A 21,727-nucleotide genomic window follows, 5' to 3' on the forward strand; every position below is an offset into this window, starting at 1 on the left:
AGTGTTTCCAGTTTCTCTTGAGAGTGGATGTTCTAAATTTTCTAGATGTTCTACTGCCACACCAAATATTGCTCACTAAGTAGCAACAGTATTTTCATTCCAAATCTCCACTACCGTTGACTACACACAATACAGACTATAGATTATACTTCTAAAATAAAATGGTTTTCAGCTGTTTTCTTAAGACATGCAAGTTAGTCCTGAGGAGTAACCACTACCACACAGGGAATTTAGTGTCGTCATGAAAGCCTTTTTAAAGAAGGGAACTGAACCAAAAAAATTTGATACTTACATCCAATTAAAACTAGTCATTTAGGTTGTTCAGGATTTTTAATTAAGAACTATGAGTTTAAACCTCAAGAACTGTTTGCAGTTTAACAAAGTACTTACCACGATGGCATAGCCATGTTCATGTTTAAAGAAACTGGCATAACTGGCCTAAAAGTGAGAACAGACAGAAGTGACATCAGGTATACAGTGGAATTTGGTAATACAGATGCAGTTACACCATTAAATTATATATCTCTAATTCTGTCTCACTTTTAAACCATAATTAACATTAGCTACCCTGTAGCATCTCTTCAAGAAATCTCCCTTGAAATTAGTGACTCCAAGTGTTTATTATTCAGGGCTGACTTATCACCCTCGATGGAGAGGAAGCAAAACACTGATGGGCTCCTTTATATATGTATACATGCACACGTAAAATCCACACATATATATGCCTTTTAGTTATTTCTAAATTTTTTTTGCAGTTCCACAGACATTCTCAGTGGATGAAGGTACCTTACACAGCAGCAAACCTACAGAAGCAGCGAAATGCAGCACAAAAGGCCAAGTCTGGCCATATTTGCTTCTTTCAACAGTAGAAGCTACTTAAGCAACGTCTGCCTCTGCTGCAAGGCTCCTTCCACCCTTGTGCTGCTGCATGGCATCATCTCAGACAACTTCATGCCAGGGATCAATACCGGCTGCACTTTTAATCTACTGAAAGGGAGGAAAGTAAATTCTGTGGGGAAGACTAGAAGATGACAAAGGGCAAGTGAAAAGAACAGCAGATACTGCTGAGTCCTTTTGGAACAGCTCACTAAAGCCTGGTCACGCAGTAAAATATATAAATAATTCACAGCCCAGTAATCAATTGATACACACTGAAATATCATTTACCTATCCTCCCTATCACTCCTGCTCCGCATCTCCTAAGACTGTTAGAGCAGAAGACGACGTGATTTTTGTGTTAAAATAAATTCAGAAGACAGATAGATCTTAATGCTTTGTTTACTGACTCCTGACCCTGCTCAGAAGTATTTCACTTTTCAAACTGCATTATTTGTTGAAAATATGAATACGAATATCCTGTTAATCTTTGAAATGTGCTGTACATCATATGCAAATTGCAGCTTCTATACACACACTTGAGTTTAAGATTTGCATTTACATAATGTGAAGCATTTCTAAAGGTCAATAAATACAGAAAATCACTCCTTGTTCAGAATGGCTTTTAACAAATGACCGTGGGGGAGGGGTCATTTCACTCAATGCAGTGAAAGCATAAAGTCAAAAACAATTCTACTTTATACATAAAACTGTCCAATTATTTTTTCAGCCTGAATTAGTAACAAAAGGAAAATATGAATAAAAATGCAATTTTGCCCTGAAGTAAATAATCTGTCAGTTCCTAAAATTAACAGCATCAGAATTATTTTAAATGTTTTTAGTTAAAAAAGAAAAGTAGAGACATACAAATCCCATTTGACTTCATCATCTGTGCAAGCATCTTAAGATGTAACTCTACAGAAAAGGCAAAACAATAAAAGTCACAAACTTACGCATGTGGGCAAATGTATTTTACATGGGGGCTTTTGATACCTGCAAGTGCTTCTGACCACCCATGCCTGTTAACAAAAAAAAAAAAAAAAAAGCATGTTAAATGTCATTTATATTTTAGCTTAGCTCTTACTTCTACGTTGCTGCAACAGCACAGAGCAAGTACGAGATATGCTGAATTAGGTCAGTATTTTTAGAAAAAAATTACACGTAGTACAGTGTGCTACAGATATCTTACAATACTAAAAAGGTTTATTCTGTCTCTGAGTATTTGTTGCATAGGGAAGTGGTGGAGTCACCATCCCTGGAAGTCTTTAAAAGACGTTTAGATGTAGAGCTTAGGGATATGGTTTAGTGGGGACTGTTAGCGTTAGGTCAGAGGTTGGACTTGATGATCTTGAGGTCTCTTCCAACCTAGAAATTCTGTGATTCTGTGATATATACAACCAGGGACACTATCTAATTTGAGTACCAGAACTGTGGCACTGCTGCAGAAATGCCACTCTGGCACTATGCAGAGCCTGCTCCTCACCTGGCAGTGTTCAACAACTTCAGCACTGCAACATACAAGCACAGTTATGTGCTGCTTCTGGGCTCAGCGCTAGCCCACAGGCTGCTGTGCTGCTGCTGTAGAGCTAAGGCAGCTTTTTTCACAGGCAGCTTTGCCATTTCTGAATCACATCTCTTGGTGTGGCAGAATAGCAGATTGACACCTAACCTAGCTCCTTACGGAGTCACCTAACCGAATCAAACACATTAACTTTGGCTTAGCTGGAATGCTCTCAGATTCAGGCAGTCCTGAACAACGCTCCACATCCCAGGTAGGTTTTCAAATCTCTAGCATGTGCTGCATGAGTGCACAGAGCCTGGGATTTGCATAGGACATGAGCTGTCAAGCTTCCTACAAACCAGGAAACTGGAACTCGTAATTTAAATAAAGAGCTCTGCAAGGCTCATGCCAGGGCTCATCTAGACTTGAACTATACTGGACCCAAACCTGAATCCACGCAGCTTTCCCAAACGTTTAGTAGTACCCGTATTTCCTTTTTTCCTGATTTTTCTCATTTTATAGTATTTACTCACACAGTAAACTAGGTAACAGAAAAGTTGATTCTAAGCAGCACACATCTGTAACAAATTCATCAGTGACACAGCTGAACTAACCTGTCCGACAGCAGACAAGCCATAACATCTTTTAATTTTAGTATCAGCCTAAGAAGTCAACGTATACTACATGAAGGTAAAGAGGTTTCAAACACAGGGAGAACATTGGCATTTGAAGCTCTGCCTGTGCTTGTCAACCTTCTCCCTACCAATGCTTTTACATACACTAGTAACAAATAGTGGGCGATGATCTTACTTGCATAGTATGTTCAATAAACCACAAAATAACCAAATAAGAACCTAAAGGAGATATATGACTGAGAAGAACTAGTTAGATAAGAATTTGGGAACTTTTTTCCTTTAGCCAAGTATGAAGATTATTGTGACAAAATTGAAAAACTACATTGTATACACATTTACACTCTTAGAACAATCCTCTATGTCACACATTTTCTTCAGATTATGATGAGTATGTACAAATCCTTGTGCCACTTATATAGAAATGAAAGAATACAACCTCTAACATGTCAGACATCTCAGAGCAAGAAAAATAAAGTTGGTAAAATTGAATTCAGCAGTTTAAAAATTCACATGAAAAAATCCAAGTCAGTTTAAACTGCAAGAATTTTAAAAATCTTTATTATGTCTTTTCAAACAATTATTTATTTATTTATTTTTTATGTCCTATAACTTTTTTGGGGAAAAAATGGCAGTGTGTTCAAGGCAGCTTTAGCTAATCTAACCTGCAGCGGTCTAGAGGAACAACACAGCAAGTCACCCTATTTCCACAGAGGTGTTACAACTTCAGGAGTACCTTCTGGTACACTCAGAGCATTTGCAGGCTGTGTGGCAGCTTTGTAACTAAAACAGAAATGTCACATTTGCATGAGGAAAACTATTTATGTTAAGGGGCAATGATTTTATGATTTTTCTCCCCTTGCCAAAATCATCAACCGAATTCGCAAGGACTCTAAGCCAGAAGACCCAGAAGATTCTGCAACCCCTTGCTGAACATTTGGTGCCAAGATGCAGGAAGTAACTGCAGCCTCAGCTGCGTCCTACCAGCAAAGAGGAAGAGGGATAATTCAAACCCGGTGACGAATTACCAGTCAGCACAATAAATGAGAGCAAACATCTCCGCTTGTAAAATATTGCCAAATGCACAGACTTAACTCTTTTTAAGTTACTAAGTGTCCAAGTTACATAAGTTTCAGTTCTGACAGTTGACTGGACTTCTTTTTTTTTTTTCTTTTAAAAAAGCTTATTTTTTTAAATTTAAACACTGTCAATTTCAACCTAGAGGTGACACTGAAGTTCTGGGTAACAAAAAAAAGAGTTCTTAAAAAAAACAAAAAAATATGTAGTTTTGTCCATAAAGAAAGCACAATTGACACAGCATTCACAGTAACTATTTCCAGTTCCCAGGTGCTTATTCCTTTAAAATCCTCTAGAAAAACAAAAAAAGTTTCAATAGCATGTTAATTCAATGGCTTTAACACTAGAGAAGAATGAATGCATGCTTGTATCCTGCCACACACAAGCCTCAAGCAGGAACATTACACCACTGCTAGACTCCTCCCAAGGACTCCCTGCTCTTCTTATTTCCATTCCAGCATGGAATTTCCAGGGGCAAAGGAAACCAGGTGTTTTATTTCACAGCCTGCTTGTTGTTCAGGGTGAAGGGTTTTATTGGTGGTGGTGGTGCTTTTTGTTTTTTTCTTCTAAGAGTGTTAAGACCATATATCAGATAGAGAAACCTGTAGGCAGGAGGTGACTACCTAGGAGTTTGCTCTGAGGTGTTAAAATTCAGGCTTTCTTGATTTCAGTGTCACATACTGAAGAACCCGTGAACTAACTGCACCTACTAGCAAACCGGCAGTCCACAAGTCTAGAAAAAAAAAAAAAAAAAAAAAAAGGAAAAAAAACCTTCTAAATTTAGACAAACACAGGAATGACCAGGAACTACTCTCCGGAAAGAGAAACGTCAGAAACACACGGGGCTTCTTTTTCCACCAAATTTGAATCCCAAAGCGTCCCGTTCAGACCAAACTACGCGTTTGAAAGGCGGTAGAGGAAGCTTTTGAGGTTCTTTCTGGCTCTTTACACCAAATGGTTGCCAGCGTCGTTGCAGCATACGTGAAGTTACGGGTAAAACACCACCAAAAAAAAAAAAAAAAAAAAAAAAAAAGTTTAAATCCCTTCAAGTCGCACCCAAACCCTTATCACTACCCGCACTACCAGACCGGCATACGCACCCGGTATCCCCCAATCCGTGAAGAAAAATCACCTGGAAAAGAGAAACAGAGCGGCGTTAGAGCCCTAATGACGAGCGCGCCCCCCCTCCCCACCCAGCCCCATCCGCCATGAGTGAGCCGCCGCCAGGGCCGCACGGTCTACCCAGCCACCCGACCCCGCCGACCTTCCCCGGGGCCGGGAACAAAGCGGGGAAGGACGGGGGGAGAGACGGAGAGGGAGAAGGAGACGGAGATGGAGAAGGAGCCGCCTGCCTGCCCAACCCGCCCCGCTGCCCCCGCCCGCACTCACGGCGGCCGTCGCCTTCCTGGCGGCCGGGACGATGGCGGGCAGCGGCGCCGACATGTTGTTGCCGCACATGCACGGCGCTGCCGGGCGGCCAGCGGGGCGCCGGCCAGCAGCGGCGAGGCGGGGCGCGGGGCGGGCACGGCCCGCCCACAGCCGGCCGTGAGGCGCGGCCGTTGGGGGCGCTGAGGGGAAGGGGCGGCCGCCCACCCTCCCCCCAGCTCCCCCTCAGCCCCTCTCAGTCCCCCTCAGCCCCCCTCATCTTCCCCTCAGCTCCCCTCAGCCCCCATCAGTCCCCCTCAGCTCCCCCTCAGCCCCCCTCAGTCCCCCTCATCTTCCCCTCAGCCCCCTCAGCTCCCCCTCAGTTCCCCTCAGTTTATGGTTCGTTTCTTCTCAAAATGGCTTTCCTGATGTTGTACAGAGCTCGGGGGTAAAGGGAAGTCCCCATACTCATCATGCAGTCGATATAAAATGGTCACAAGAAAGAGCGAAAACGCGAATATGGCAAAGGGCATCGTTAGATGGAACTCATTTGTCCCCGTCAGATCAGGTGCCTCCATTGCCAAATTAAATCTGGCTTATGGCCAAAGCGTGAGTGGCTCTTACTCACCCTGACACGCATCAGGCTGCTCAGGCACTGCCTGCCGAGCTGCTGCACTGTCCCAGTCCATTTTTAACACTTAGACCAGCTCTGGATAAGTACGGCGAACACATTTCTGCCCGAATGAAACACTCGGTTCTTTGTCCTCTACTCCATGCATCTTTGTCAGATGCTTCCTCCCAGAAAGTCAATCCACTCATTGTGTTCTGCAGGCTGCGATCTGGCTAACACGGACGCTATTTTGGCAACTCAAGCAGCAGCTGAACTCATGCTGTATTATGTGAAAGCACATCCTTCCCAGTGGCACACCCCATACCAGGCAGGGATGGTTTTCTGCAAAGAGCAAATTTTGCTCAACAGTGTTAATATTTTTGTCAGTGTGGCTGCATAAAATATATGCGAGAAGACTTTGCACCAACTAAGTAACTTTAAATATATGACCTCTTTTGCCACGACTATTATATTGCTTTGACATATAGTACTGATGCCAAGAGGTCCTGTTATTGCTGAAATTGGATTATTTTAACGGGAGGCTTTTTAGTGTTTTATCTCTGCACTTTAGTGTGTGTTCTTGCCTCATGCCTTGTGACTAGTGCTGTTTAATATCTTTATCAGTGACATAGAGAGTGGGACCACGTGCACCCTCAGCAAGTTTGCAGATGACACCAAGCTGAGTGGTGCAGCCAATACAACAGAAGGAAGGGAAGACATCCAAAGGGACCTGGACAAGCTAGAAAAGTGGGACCATGTGTAATGAGAAGTCAGAAAGTGACCAGTGATAGGATCCACAGGAATGGTGTCAAGCTGTGGCACGAGAGGTTCAGGCTGGACATCAGGAAGAGGTTCTTCACCGAGAGGGTGGTCGCACACTGGAACAGGCTCCCCAGGGAAGTGCTCACTGCAGGAAGCCTGTCAGAGTTTAAGAAGGGTTTGGACTGTGCACTTAGTCACATGGTCTGAATTTTTGGGTTGACCTGTGTGGTGCCAGGAGTTGGACTCGATGATCCTTGTGGGTCCATTCCAACTCGGAATATGATTCTATGATTCTGTGAAAGTGCAAGGAGCTGCACCTGGGTCAAGATGAGCACAGACTGGGAGAAGAACTCACTGAGAGCAGCCCTGCAGAGAAGGACTTGGGGGTTCTGGTGGACGAAAAGCTCGACACGAGCCAGCAGTGTGAGCTCACTGTGCAGAAGGGCAACTGCATCCTGGGCTGCATTGACAGAGGAGTGGCCAGCAGGTCAAAGGAGGTGATTGTGCCCCTCTGCTCTGCCGTTGTGAGGCCCCAACTGGAGTGCTGCATCCAGGCCTGGGGCCCCCAGCACAAGAAGGATATGGGGCTGTTAGAGGGGGTCGAGAGGAGGGCCACAAAGATGCTCAGAGGGCTGGAGCACCTCTCCTATGAAGAAAGGCTGAGAGAGCTTGGGGTGTTCAACCTGAAGAAGGCTCCAGGTTGACCTCATTGCAGCTTTTCAATACTTAAAGGGGGCTTATAAAAAAGATGGAGAATGACTTTTTATACAGGCAGATAGTGATAGAACAAGGGGGAAAGGCTTTAAATTGAAAGAGGGGAGATTTAGATTAGAGGTTAGGAGGAAATTTTTCACTCGGAGGGTGGTGAGGCACTGGCACAGGTTGTGCAGAGAAGCTGTGGATGCCCCATCCCTGGAGATGTTGACCTGATCTAGTGGGTGGCATCCCTGCCCACAGCAGGGGGGTGGAACTAGGTGACCTTTAAGGTCCCTTCCGACATGAGCTGTTCTATGATTCTATGGTGCTGTGATGTACCCAATCCAAATGTGTTACAAAAATGTAGTTCATGAATAAAAGATTCCTAAAAGATCAGGAGCTTCACGCTATGTCAGCTGCTTATCAAGCAGGATAAACCTGATGCTTTCTGTAGAGGAGGTGAAAAAATAGTCTTCCCTTTCCACCCCAGCATTGACTACACTGTCACTTATTTAGTGTATGGAAATGTCACGAGGCAGCCTGCTGGTGCACCTCCTGCTTCGAAGGTCAGCAGTCGGCTCATGACTGGAGCAAGCTTTCAGTCGGAGCGATCTCACAGCGTGGTCGGGGCTGCTGCAGGCACACAAGCTCCCAACAGGGCATGGGGCAGATGGTCTGGGGGACTTAGATGTAGCTCCTAAAATCCCAAAGGAATCGGTGACAACATCTGGGTTGTGAATCTTTACAGCCTTGTGAGTTGGATATCTCTTCACAGGGGTCTGCATATGAATGTTTTCTTGGTAGCCTGAGGCAGTGCAAGCTTTATGAGGCAAAACACTAGCTATTATAGTAAAACAAAAAATATGTATTTTCGTTGCCCTAGTGATTGAAATGCACTGAGATGGTTCCCCATAGCACTCCGTACAGCTGTTTTGCACAAGAAACTTCAGATTTCACCCTGCTGACCCCCTCACACTTTATAACCCTCCCTCCCCTCCCTGCCCCCCCCCCCCGGCCGCCATGTCGGGGCCGCGCTGCCCCGCGCGCGCTCCCGCCTTGGGGGGGGGGGAAGCGCGACAGTGCTGCGCGGCGCGCTTTGCGGCTGCTGCCGTAAAGCAGCTCCCCCTCTCCCCAGGCAGCGGCGCTGCCGCCCTCGGGCCGGGATGAGCGGCCCCGGCGGGAGCAGGGCCCTGGAGCTGCTGCGGGCGCTGCCCAAGGTCAGCCTGGCCAACCTGAGGCCCAGCCCCGGCTCCAAAAAGAAGGTGAGTGCCTGCGGAGGGCCGGGGAGGGGTGTGGGGGGTATCGGCGTTGTGCGTTGTCCCGTGTCCTTTGAGCTGTCCCCGTGGGAAGCTGGGCGGTGGGTGGCTGGGTGGTGCAGCTGGTACAACGGAAGGAAGGGATGACATCCACGGGGCCTGGACAGGCTGGAGAAGTGGGCCAGTGTGAGCCTAATGAGGTTCAACAAGTCCAAGCGCAAGGTGCTGCACCTGCACTGGGGCAATCCCAGATATGAGCACAGACTGGGAGAAGAACTCACTGAGAGCAGCCCAGCAGAGAAGGACTTGGGGGTTCTGGTGGACAAAAAGCTTGACATGAGCCAGCAGTGTGTGCCTGCAGTGCAAAAGGGCAACTGCGTCCTGGGCTGCACCAACAGAGGAGTGGCCAGCAGGGTGAGGGAGGTGATTGTGCCCCTCTGCTCTGCCATGGTGAGGCGCCACCTGGAGTGCTGCGTCCTGGGGCTCCCAGCACCAGAAGGATGTGGCGCTGTTAGAGTGGATACAGAGGAGGGCTGCAAAGATGATCAAGGGCTGGGGCACCTCTCCTACGTTGAAAGGCTGAGAGAGCTGGGATTTCTCACCCTGGAGAAGAGGAGGCTCTGGGGTGACCTCATTGCGACCTTTCAGTATTTGAAGGGGAGCAACTCTGTTCAATCTGATAATGATAGGACAAGGAAGAATTGTTTTAGACTAAAAGAGGGGAGACTTGGATTAGATATAAGGAGGAAGTTCTTTGCGCAGAGGGTGGTGAGGCCCTGGCACAGGTTGCCCAGAGAAGCTGTGGGTGCCCCATCCCTGGAGGTGCTCAAGGCCAGGCTGGATGGGGCTTTGGGCAACCTGGTTTGGTGGGAGGTGTCCCTGCCTATGGCATGGGGATTGGAACTAGGGGATCTTTGAGGTCCCTTCCTTTCCTGTTAGGAAAACATGTTCTTTTTTTTTTTTTTTTTTTTTTTTTTTTTTTTTTTTTTAAAAAAAAAGAAAAGGGTCCTAACTTTAAAGTAGAGATTTTTTGTATACTCATTGGGTCTTTTGTAAGTAACTTGCAACTTCAAATAGGAAGTGAATTGCAATTTTTTCCCCATGTTAGCACAAACTTCAGTTAGAGCTTGGACAGATGACCTCAGCTCTCTTTGTCAAGGAACCTGACAGCTTTAATCTGTGATTATTCTGCCCACGTGAGTGGGTTTAAGAGCATTTTACTTCACAAACAAGTTGCCGAAACAACCCAGATGTTTGGATTGACTTCACTGACAGCCTGGGCAATATACCAGTTGCACTCTGGTTTTGACCCCAAATCACCCATGTGTTTGTGTTTAACGAAGTCACTGTGTACACGGCGGTGTGGGCAGGTTGTGCCCTCCCTCTGCCTCTGAGTGCGGGGAGCCAGATCCTGGAACTAAACCTGATGAAAACTAATTAGGCTAAAAGTTAGTTTTCATCCATTTTAATTCCCTGGTGCAACACAGAGGCACGTGGCTCAAGGGATCCTGCAAGTAAAGCAGCAGAATGTGGGTGAGGAATGAGACAGCTTCCTTTGGTGGCAGGAGTAGTCTGGTCAAGTGTAAAGCTTCACTTGACCTTTCCGCTGCTCAGCATTAATACAGGGAAGCTGTGCATCTTAGATCAGGTATTCCAAGCATATCCATGCATTTTTTTCTGATGCACGTCCACGTTGGCCTTCTTATTAATATGGCTGTGCAGTAGGTGGTCGGTAACTTTGGAAAACTTGCACAATAGAAAGCATAAAACATCAAATTTTATGTCTGTGGTGGCAGGCAAATAATCGGGTACCGTGACGCACTGAGCAGTTTTCAGACCTTAATCTCACCAAATGTGCTGTGCTGCAGTGTTACTGCGCAGCAAGAATGGCAGGATACGGGGTGCCCGCAGTTTGGCTGAGTGTTGGACACAAAAAAACAGAATGCGAAGAAACTGGCTGTAGTCTGTCTCTTCAGTAATGACTTCTTTAAATTATTATTGATCCAGCAGGGACTTAATCAAGGTTAGCTTGTAATCACAAATGCTGTTTAAAATGTGTTTCTTTATCAATTCAAGTTGAGGAACACGATGGAAAATGGCAAGTGTGTGTATTCTGTTGCGGAGATACGAGACTTAGCGATATGGCGCTGCTCCTTCCACGTGTGTTCGCAGTCCAGTGAACGGTAGCTTAAATGGGAAAACTTTGCGAGGCCAAATGAATGCTTCAGAGTGGTGCACGGGTATGGTCGTGCCTCTTGGAGCTGAGCAGAGATCCCTTACTGCGTTCAGCACAGCAGTGAGGAATCTGGAGCTTGTGGCTTATCCCCAACAAAGCGTGAGGAAATTAAAGTGATCCTCAGTGCTGCAAAATCCTCAGGGCATGAACTACAGCCGTCTGACACAGGAGGCTTCTGATAGCTAGCTCAGTGTGGGCTGGCACCGCTTCATTTAATATCTGGTGCTCCCAGGTGCTCGTTCCCACCATTGTTTACCGCCTGTCTTGTAATGCCACGGATACTGGCATACCTGTGTTGTACTGAGTGGTGCAACTGATCTAAATTTGGGAGGGGAAAGGAAGTGGTTTTACCTTTATCTTTGATCCTGTTCACCATTTAGCTATGCAAGTGCTTTTCCTACCACAAACAGGAGGTGAGTGCAAGAGGATTGCTGAAATGCTGTACTTACAGCTGCAATTCTAATTTAAAGCACTCAGTAAACTAATTGCTTAGTTTCACGGTCTTAATTTAAGCAGTAATAAAGTTCTGAAATATAATCCTCTCTTCTGATTTGTAGCCAGTGGTTGCAGACTTGCTAACAAGTCTGAGTCCATGAAAAGAGCTATGTGTATGTGTAGTGTGTGTAGTCTGTTCCCTTGATGTGATTTTTTTCGTTGTTAGTGCTCAGAAATTTCTGAGCAACTTTCTTACGAAATAGCAGGAAATATCAAAGGTTAATTCAGGGGAATAATCAAACGTGGAGAGTGCAGGATATTAAGAGGTAGGATTAAGTACTGGTATTTCTTTTGTGCAACACCTGCCTAGAGCTGTGTGCAAAAATGACATTGACTGCTTTTCTGAGTATTTTTCCCTTTAGAAAAGAGCTATTTTTTTTTTCCTCCAAGAATCAGCATTTTAAGTTGGCTATACCTCTGAAATCTTCTGTTTTATAAATGCTTACCTACAAAGTCATTGACTGACTGTGCTGTTGTTTGTTTTCAAGGAGAAAAGACGTGGCCGTGGAAGATACGGAGGTAGAAAGTGTGGCAGAGGTCACAAAGGAGAAAGACAAAGAGGAAATCGTCCCCGATTAGGCTTTGAGGGTGGCCAAACTCCATTTTATTTGGCCATACCGAAGTATGGGTTTAATGAGGGACATAGGTAAGTTTCTTCACATATAAGCAGGCTGTTTAATTTCTGAGTGTCTTAAGTGTTCTCCTGAAGCTGGAATCTCTCTAATATGCCAAAACAGGGCTAACTGAAGATGAGATATTACTCTGTGATCATTAGCTTGCCTGTCAGCACAATCTCAGTCATCTTTTGCCATTGTTCTCAGGCGTTCTGCCTTGGCTGTCATTTCTGCCCGTTTTCACATTGTGCTTGCTTGTGCAATTGTCCATCTTCCAGCTTTTTAAAATGATTGTCCTAACATGTCTTTTCCCTAGTGTTTTCCCTTTCTGTTTATTATTATTATTATTATTATTATTATTATTATTATTATTATTATTATTTTTAATTGTCTATTTTTGTTTAAATCTGTTTTTTGTTTCCTAAGATAGCTTTCATGTTGCCTTGGTCACTAACCATCTTGTTGCCTTTACATATGTTCTCAAACTTCTATATCCATACAATGCTGCTACAGGTCCTAGTAACAAAAACGTGCCACATCTAGCAGACAGTTCAAAAATGAAAGTACTGATGTGTATTTATTCATAAGTTGTTAACCTTGCAGTTTGATTGCATGTTTCACTTGCTGATATAACTTCAGCAAATAGCTGTGCATTTTTATAGTTTCAATTTATACATGAAGTGTAACTTACAGACCTGTCCTCATTATTGAAGGTTTTCTCTGCAAGTCTTGTTAGTTTTGAAGTTTTTTAAACTATATTTCCAATTACTGCCATTTCTCCCTCTTAATTTATTATAATAGTAAACAAGAGGCGCTTTTGATACACAGAGGATGATCTGCAGAATGCAGATGCTGATCTTATGTTAACAGCAATCCCAAATTTATTCATAAACAACACAAATCCAAGCCTCTGCAATGAAAAAAATTAACAATGTTTTGCTGCCTTTTAACCACATCTGGCACACGTGGAAACAACAAATAAAATATTCATAATTTTTCAATGTTTTCAAAACTCCAGTGTGAGACTACTATAAAAGTTCTTTTGGTGAACATTGTAAGTGCAATCGAGAGACTGTTGTGGTGGGATAGGAACATGCTGAACAGTGTCTCTACCTGTTTATCTTCACATTGCTCTTTTTTTTTCCTGTCTGCAGTGGTGTTTCTCTGCTTTTTGAACTCTTGCTCTGTTAGGAACTGTCTGATGGGTAATTCTGCTGCTTGGTTGTTTTCTGTTTTGTTTTGCTCAGCATACCATTAAAGCTTAATAGATAAGCTTTTCATTTTTTCTACTAACACAGATTTCCAGTAGTGGTGGTGAAATAGATCATTTGAGAAAGTTCTGAGCAGCAGCATAACTGGTATGCAGGAGGCGTAGAACCAGGAAGGACTACCCAGAGGATTGGTTTGTGCAATAAAGTTAGAACTTCATAAAATGCAGCAGCAGATTCTGCTGAAGATGATAGCTACTGACAAAATATTCCATTCTCCTTTGGGAATATAGATTAATGTAGACATTCTTAATATTTCTCTCTCTTGGAGGCTGTTCAGGAAGATTCCATTTACTACTTGTTAGATGTCAGGTGCAGTGGTATGAACTAAAAAAAAAAACTTGTTGGATAGAGGCAAGCTGTGCAGGAGCATGTACTGGGTTTGGCTGCTATTCTGACTAAATTTCTATGGAAAGGCAGAGGTACTTTTTATTTTCATAGTGAGTGTTTTTTGTTTGTTTGTTTTTATTCATTTGTTGTCTTTTGGTTGGTTGGACTTTTTTTTGGTCAGATTTTCCAAATGCATCACCGAGGCTACCAAGATGGATTCACTTTGAAGCTGATAGTTATTTAGAATCTTGTCGACTTACCAAGAAATGCTGATGCTTCAACTTCTTCATGTTTTGCTGCTTCCTTTAAAAAAAAAAAAAAAGTCAGCAGATACAGAGGTATTCTGGAGTAAATCGAGCTCAACAAAAGGATTAATGTCATATTAGGGGTGGGAACTGAATGTGTAGTGCAGTCTTGAGCTCTAACTGGGGCTTGTAAGTTCAGTTTAATGCAAATATGCTTTTGGCTTATGGATGACTGTTTCAAGCATTTTCTCGGTTGTTTTAGGACTGGGTAGAAAATGGATTATGTGCTGTATATCACTGACCAGTTCTATTAGAGTTTCATAAATATCTTTGTTCCTTTTTTTTCTCTCCCCAGCTTCAGACGTCAGTATCAACCACTCAGTCTTCAGAAGCTGCAGTACCTGATTGATCTGGGTAGAGTTGACCCCACACAACCAATTGACTTGACACAGCTTACTAATGCCAGAGGTATAACAGTCCAACCTCTCAAACGAGATTATGGCATCCAGCTCGTGGAGGAGGTATGCATACAAAACAGATCTATTGTTTTAGGCAGTGTAAAGCCTTGAGTTCTCAGTTTTTCCACACCAGGCTATCCAAATGTCTTTCTCCTTCCTCTGTTTTTGGAAGCATCTTTGTTTTTCTAAATTAGTTTTCTGTGGATTTTTTTTGCGATATTAAATCCACTAGAGGGCACTGTGTGTTAGCAAAATAATAGGATGGTGTTTCAAGACCAGAGAAACTACAAAAATAATAGTTAAGGGACATATAACGAGAAGTCTTAAAAAGTATCTTAGAACAGAAGACTAGAATGTACTAAAAGAAATGTCTGAAAAATTTGGACAGGCAAGCTTTTTTACTTGAACCCAAGTGACTGAATGAGAATATGTTTACTGTTCTTGGTGCAGCAAACAGACAAATCATAATATTTCACAGGCCTTAATGTTTCTTGTAACTTTGCAGAGAGGAATGAATGTGTGCCTTAAAATAGTCATTTTAATATTACTCTAATGTTTTTTGAAACTTACAGGGTGCTGATATTTTTTCAGCAAAAGTAAATATTGAAGTACAAAGGGCATCTGAATTAGCAATTGCAACCATAGAAAAAAATGGAGGTGTTGTTACAACATCGTTCTACGATCCAAGGAGCCTGGGTAAGGATTTCCAGTTTCTTCTGTCTGTGAGAAGGTGAAATGATCCAAATCTCTCCAAACAGTTCTTACTGGATGATCCTCCCCTTTCTATCTTCTGAGACATCCAGCAACATATATAAATGTTATATATATAACACTATGTCTTTGTTTAACTGTTTTTTAAACTATTCACCTGTTTAGCCCTCCTAGTGTTTATAGTTATTTACCAATCAGCCAGTTAAAGAAATCTAAGTAGCTCTGTAGCTAGAGGAACTAATAAAAGATTGTTTCTTTGAATTTTTGTATTTCAACTTTTCCACACATTTAATAACCCTAGGAAAATTCAGGGACTTATATGGACTTAAATAACAATTGGTTGTTGATATTTTTTTATTTAAAATACTTTTCCACTTAAAGTGAGGAAGTAACTAAGCTAGAGAAGGTCAGAATCGTTCCAGTCAAAATGGCTATTGTTTTGAGAACACTTTCACTGAAGAATGTGGCTTTGCTTTGCTTGAGGCTGCATCCTGCCTAATATTCATTCATGCACTTTTTATTGGCCATAATGGAGATCTCATGTGTGAATGAAGCTGAGCACAAGAGGAACAGATATTTTCCAGTGCGCAAAATATGTTACCCTGGACTGATACAAGTTTGTTTGTTTTCTGATCCAGAAAATGATCTAAATATTGAATTTAAAAGGGTCTGAAAAGTAACTTCCCAACTGTAGCAAAATTTGAGGAGAAGATACTCTCACAAATCTCTAAAAAGAATCACAGAATAGTTTGGGTTGGAAGGGACCTTAAAGGCATCTGGTTCCAACCCTCTGCCATGGGCAGGGACACCTCCCACCAGACCAGACTGCCCAAAGCCCCATCCAGCCTGGCCTTGAACACCTCCAGGGATGGGGCATCCACAGCTTCTCTGGGCTGTGCCAGTGCCTCACTGCCCTCAGAGTGAAGAATTTATTTCCTATATCCAGCCTAAATAGGTGTACATACTGTTGATTCTTTATTTAAAATACTTACAAAAACACAAAATTCTGTACTCGTTGACTGTGTAAATAGACACTTCTAACCTGGAAGTCCATCTTTGGAATAAGGTGCCATCTTCTGGCTTATTGTATATTGTATATTTCCAAAGCAGGCATTATAAATGCATTAGAAATAATGATTCATCTGGATTGTTTTAACTGATCTTTGTAGTAACAGTTGTCACTAGAGTTGTTTGTTTGGGTAAGTGAAACTTGTAAATAAGTATTTAATTCTAAACAAGAATTTAAGATTTTTTTTTCCTGATGTTCTTTAATAAACGAGTTCAACGACTTATTTAGCACAAAATACCCAATGAAAAAGTGTAATGTCTCTAAACGTTGATTGTAAAGCATCGTATCTAATTTTGTCTCTTCTCTGCACACAGAAATCTTAATTAAGCCAGTAGTGTTTTTTCTGCGTGGCCAGCCTATTCCAAAGCGGCTGCTTCCACCTGAAGATCTAGTTCGTTACTACACGGATGCCAATAATCGGGGGTATCTGGCAGATCCATCCAAGGTTGAAGAAGCCCGGCTTGAACTTGCCAAGAAATATGGTTATTCCCTACCAGACATAACTAAGGATGAGCTCTTCAAAATGTTAAGCACGCGCAAGGATCCCAGGCAGATATTTTTTGGTCTTGCTCCAGGATGGATCGTAAACATGGCAGACAAGAAAATTCTGAAACCAACCGATGAGAGGCTGCTAAAATACTATAGCTCATGAATTCAGGACTAGAGACAACTGCAGGTGTACAGGAAACATCTGGGTATGAAATAATGGATACAAAGTGGTGTTTGTTTTTTTTAAGACTCCTGTTACACCAGACAAAACAAAAATTATTGTTTATGTAATCTACTGGTGTGGCTCTCAATTTTTTTATTGTCACAATACTGTCTGTAAAAAATCTTAATGTTTGGCAACTGTGTAGAGTCTGACATAAATAAAGTGTGTGTTTTGGCACTTTCTCTTGCTATGATTTGCCATTTACTTTTACAGAAAAAAATATTCCAGTGCTTCATCTGTTTCAGGGGATGATTCCAGGGGATGAGTAGCTTGACTTCATAATTAGTTTGTATTCTTCTCCCTTCAAAATGAAATCCAAAACAGGGTTGTACAAAACAGTATTAAGTTTTACAAGTGGTGCATAAAATTTTCTACAATATTAATTGAAATAGCATCTTGAATACCTCTGAGAAGTAAACCATTATTTTTTGGTTGGGGAAAATTAGGAACAATTGAAAATATCAAAGTACAGAAGAACTCATTAACCTCTTCAAGTCCACAGACAGCAATGTTTTGCTATTGATGGCAGTGGCAAAATGCAAAAGTGGTTGAGAGATCTTTATTTACTTACTGTCTTATACTCATCCCTTCACGTGGAATTGAGGAAGTCATGGTGTGCAGTTTAAACATTTTATCTAAATTTAAAAAAAAACAAAAAACAAACAAAACCAAAGGATAGCTGTCCTAAATCAAAAGGTACCTTTATTCAAATAGCACTTAAAACTTATTCAGACACAAATGTAATGACAGTAATAAAAATGCATAGCAGAAGCTAGTGTCAATGAATATCTGTGCATCTGATGACATTAGATCGTGATGGACAAAACACCTGGTAAGTGTTCAGTTTTCAGATTGGTCACAGACTGTCAGTGGCAATGAATTTAGGTGATGTAAAAAATTATCGACAAATTACTTTTATGGGACAAAGTATCAATTTATTGATAGTGTCAATTATCAATCTGGGTAAATAAATTTTCCAACAAGTGTTTGTTTCATCAAACTGTCCATAGTACTATATTATTCCTATCCTAGGTTTCATTTGTGTGATGAGGATTGGGCATTTGGGATGACAAACCAAGCAGTAAATTGAAAGCTAAGTCTAAGTTCATGCGTAAGAACTTGATCTGACTCCTCACAGGGTAATGAGATGCTTCATAATGTCTTGAATCTTTAATGGAAGCTGAATTTGGCTTTAAAGTGGGGATAATTTGGATATCAGGATGCAGGAAATGGTCCGGAAGACCAGAACACAAGAATAAGTCTTGCTTTCCAATTTTTTATGTGCCTTTGGAAACGCTGCTTATAGTTTCCTGTAGCTGCCAAACCATCCCATCTCCTCGGGAAAGCCGTCCAAGTGCCAGAATCTGCTTCTCCTGTGTAACACCTGCAATCCAGTTGTGTGCCCCAAGAAAAAATCATCTGCGTTTTCTTTCAGAGAATAACATGAAGCAGATTAATTTTTTTCTTGGTGTTTGTCAAGCCAACCCAGGTTGTTGCATCAGTCAATAAATGGCATGTACAATTAGTATGAGCATCTGTAACCCAAAGCAAAGTAAAATATCTTCCATCCCATTGCTGATAAACTAGGATGGAATCCAGAGATTAACAATGAAATATAACTAATTTTTTGAGAATTTACTCTTCAGTTTCTGTTGTTAATGTGTGCAAGATGCTATTAATAACGGGACCTGACTTGTGGTTTTAAGTATAGGTGAAGCATAGCAAAACAACACCGATACAAAATTGGATTGTGAATAGGAGGATTTTGGTTTTAGTGGCATTAACATCAGTATTTTTTAAGGTGCACAATGCTTTCTTGGCACATTAAGACTAATACCCTGTGCCAAAACACGTATAGGTAGTGTTAACTTGAATGTGAAGTAAATAACTTTCTCACTTTAGATGTATCCTGTTCTGCATCCTGATGATTGTTGGTTTGGAAACTTAAATGACAAGCAATACTCTTTTTTTTTTTTTTTTTGGCCTTTATTTTTTTTTTTTCTGTTATTACAATACTACTGCCTCCATTTGGAAGGAGTTGGAGGGGGGGGAGGGGGGAAGAGTATTTATTGCCTTCCCTTATTTGTGCCATAATGTTTCTGTTTTTATGAATCAATTCACAATTGTGTTATGTAGAGGTGGTGGTACTCAACAGGAAAGCTACTTAACTGGAAGCAAAGAAGGAAGTTAGTCATATAAGTGAAGACCAGAAGACAAAAGTGTTTATGTATCATTGTGTATTTTTGGGAGGAGAAGAGGGGGGAAGGCAACTGTGTTTCCACTCCTGCTCTTTGTATTAAAATTCACAAATTGCTGAGAGCAATTTTTTTTTTTTTCTAAATCAACTTCTTTGATACACACACGCTGGTTACTATAGGTTTCTAAATGGTTTTCAGGTGAAAGGGTAACTTGGATAAAATGATAACAGTGAAAGAAAGAATGAAAACAGGAAACAGATGTCTGGTGACGTCGAGTGATTGGATAGCACTTATTCAGTGAACGACGTCTTAGTCACAAGGCAGCTGTATCCTGGCTCTGATACTATAATGCTCCAAGTACCTTGGAGCCAAAACAGCCACGTTCCACAAAATCCGGTCATTCTACTTTATAAAGGTGATCTTTTATCATCGTATAATTGGAGAGGGCAAAAAGGGCTGTATGTTGCTTTATTTAAAATATGCAATGCTTGTCTTTTTTTTTTTTTTCCCCTTTCTGTTTACAGTAGCTAGCATTTTATAACACTTGTTCTGATTTTATTTACTAGTGAAAAAAGTGACAAGGCTATAGAGGATTTCCTGTTCATTTTATCTCGTCAGGAACACAAGTCTCCCAGCAACCAAACACAGAATTATCAAAAGCACGAGTAAGTTATTGACAAGGTTTTTAATAAATGCACAATAAACAACCTCCCAATGGACTATCGCTTACATGATGGTCAGGCTCTTTGATGCACTGGCATCTAAAGCCAATCTCTTTACCCAGGAATTTGTACCATGTTCTCATGTTCATAAGATAAACGATTGCTTTGGATATCCTGTTCTGATATTATTTTTTTTTTTTTCCTTATGCAAGAATGTGTTAAACAGCAAGAAGCATTTTCCATAACTGGAAAAACATCTTCAAATATCTGAGGAAAAGAAACATATTTGTGCTGTAAAATACTGAAAGTCATGTTAATTTTAGCAATAGCATCGTACTCTTAAATTGTTCCTTGATAAAACTGATCATATATGTGAGACTGAAATCAAAAGAAAGGCCTCTGAGCAAGTACATGGCTACATAATTAGAAACTGTCTATTTGTAATGAGATGGACCCTACTAAGAGTAGCTAGTCAGTATTGTACTTGCAGGTGGTTGACTGCAGACTTGAAGGCCAAATAAATGTATTTTTCCTTCCATTTATATGTACAACAAAATACTTCAAAGAGCTACTGACTTTTTATTCACTATAGTGCATACTGTAGTATTTGTGTTGAACAGCCAACAGATGACCAAACCATTTGCTTATTTCCAAAAAGTAACAAATAAATAAGTTGGTGGCCCTGATCTGGATCTTCGCTGGCAGAACGCCAACATTGTTTTGACATACAAGTGTAATTGATGTCAGTGCTCCAGGAAGTCATATAAAAGTGATCAATTATGAAGATAGCTTCCCATTGCTATTTTATTGTTTTCTATTTCATTTCTATTTCAATTTTTAAATGCTGATTCTAAGCTAATTTTGTACTCCTGAGCACTCACAAGTTCTGTAAAAATGTGTCTCTGTATTAATTTGAGATAATTGCACAAGTTTTGTATTATTTTAAATAATAATGTTATTCTTAGATATCTCTAAAATAGGAGAGATGCAGTGTCTGTCCGAAATGGACAGTTTAGTATTCCAGATGCAGATTTCTTTCTTAAGTTTTCCCAATCAGAGATCAAATGGGAATAGTTTTATGGAACTCCCAATCTGTATTTCAGTTTATTGTGTTGTGGTTTAATATGTGAGAAGTTGTACTTGGAAGTCCTGGTGTGCCAGAATTCTTACCCAGCAGAGGAAGGTTATGAACCTTAAGCTCCTTCATCTCCTAGCCCAAGTGGCCACTTTGGTCTTTTGTAGCAGAAATGTCTAAATGGCATTGTCTAAAGATCTGCCAGTTTCTCGGTGGAAGCGAACTGTCCTCTGATCTATTCTGTCTCCTTCGGCTACGCTCCCTCTGTTGCATCTGCGCCTTTCAGCCGCCTCTTCCCACTTCTCCTCTTGTAGTTGTGGGAACTACAGGGCTCAATCATTCTCACAGTGTCATCCTGTCTGGCCCACTCCAAGTTTGAAAATCTGGTTGTTTTATGTGCCTCTGGAGCAGGAAAAGTGTTGATCATTCCTGCATCTGTTTATATGAGGGGGTTTTTCGTGGCTTGAGTTTCCTGGACTGGTGTTGCTTTTGTTGTTAAAAATGTCAACAGCGAAGTTGTTTACTTGTTAACCTTGTAGATTCAAAGACACATGCTGGCCGGTGCGTGGGGCCCTTTCAGCAATGGATTTGGAGCTTATTGAGAGTCAAAGAGCACTCCTAGAAGGGTATCCGTGCACTTAACTCAAAATTACACACACTAGGTGTAAGTCTTAATGGGGAGGCACTTCTGCAATTCAACACATCACTGCCCAAATCAGTCCCTCCTTGCGCTTTTGGAAACCCAGCCTCTGTAAAGCTCATACTAGTCTCCTGTTAGGATTGCTCTGTCTGGTATCTAATCTATAAACATGGGCAGATTTGCCAGAAAGCCTACCATTTCTTGGTGCTTATATTTTTATTGTTCTTCCCTGGGCAGGG

The 21,727-nt window shown here is 41.7% G+C and overlaps 2 protein-coding genes across 5 annotated transcripts in view; one reads left to right on the plus strand and one right to left on the minus strand.

The window, feature by feature from the left end:
- The window catches only part of LOC311433127 (transcription elongation factor A protein 1), a 53,578-nt gene extending 47,961 nt beyond the window's left edge, over nucleotides 1-5,617 (minus strand). The window contains exons 1-5 of one of the 4 annotated variants that reach the window (XM_084511879.1): nucleotides 5,476-5,565; nucleotides 5,187-5,218; nucleotides 4,858-5,029; nucleotides 1,830-1,895; nucleotides 391-438 (exon numbers count right to left, since the gene is read on the minus strand). In XM_084511879.1, coding sequence (XP_084368005.1) covers nucleotides 391-431 — 41 coding nt within the window. In that variant the 5' untranslated portion in view covers nucleotides 432-438; nucleotides 1,830-1,895; nucleotides 4,858-5,029; nucleotides 5,187-5,218; nucleotides 5,476-5,565. Of the gene's footprint in view, nucleotides 1-390; nucleotides 439-1,829; nucleotides 1,896-4,857; nucleotides 5,030-5,186; nucleotides 5,219-5,451 lie in introns of all 4 variants that reach the window. The other 3 variants (XM_084511880.1, XM_084511877.1, XM_084511878.1) reach the window with 3 other exon arrangements.
- A 2,985-nt stretch (nucleotides 5,618-8,602) lies between these two features.
- Nucleotides 8,603-17,090, plus strand: MRPL15 (mitochondrial ribosomal protein L15). The gene is made up of 5 exons (XM_084511884.1): nucleotides 8,603-8,781; nucleotides 11,995-12,152; nucleotides 14,319-14,484; nucleotides 14,994-15,117; nucleotides 16,516-17,090. Exons 1-5 carry the CDS (start codon nucleotides 8,683-8,685, stop codon nucleotides 16,851-16,853), a joined length of 885 nt encoding a protein of 294 aa, XP_084368010.1. The 5' UTR covers nucleotides 8,603-8,682; the 3' UTR covers nucleotides 16,854-17,090.
- The last annotated feature ends 4,637 nt before the right edge of the window (nucleotides 17,091-21,727 follow it).

This window comes from Aythya ferina (genome assembly GCF_964211825.1).
Source record: "Aythya ferina genome assembly, chromosome: 2".
NCBI classification, from domain to species: domain Eukaryota; kingdom Metazoa; phylum Chordata; class Aves; order Anseriformes; family Anatidae; genus Aythya; species Aythya ferina.

Coding starts and splice junctions, on each gene's coding strand:
- MRPL15 (XM_084511884.1), top strand. CDS start 8,683: ATGAGCGGCCCCGGCGGGAGCAGGGCCCTGGAGCTGCTGCGGGCGCTG. Junction 12,153..14,318: donor GGGTTTAATGAGGGACATAG/GTAAGTTTCTTC, acceptor TTCTCTCCCCAG/CTTCAGACGTCAGTATCAAC. Junction 15,118..16,515: donor CTACGATCCAAGGAGCCTGG/GTAAGGATTTCC, acceptor CTCTGCACACAG/AAATCTTAATTAAGCCAGTA.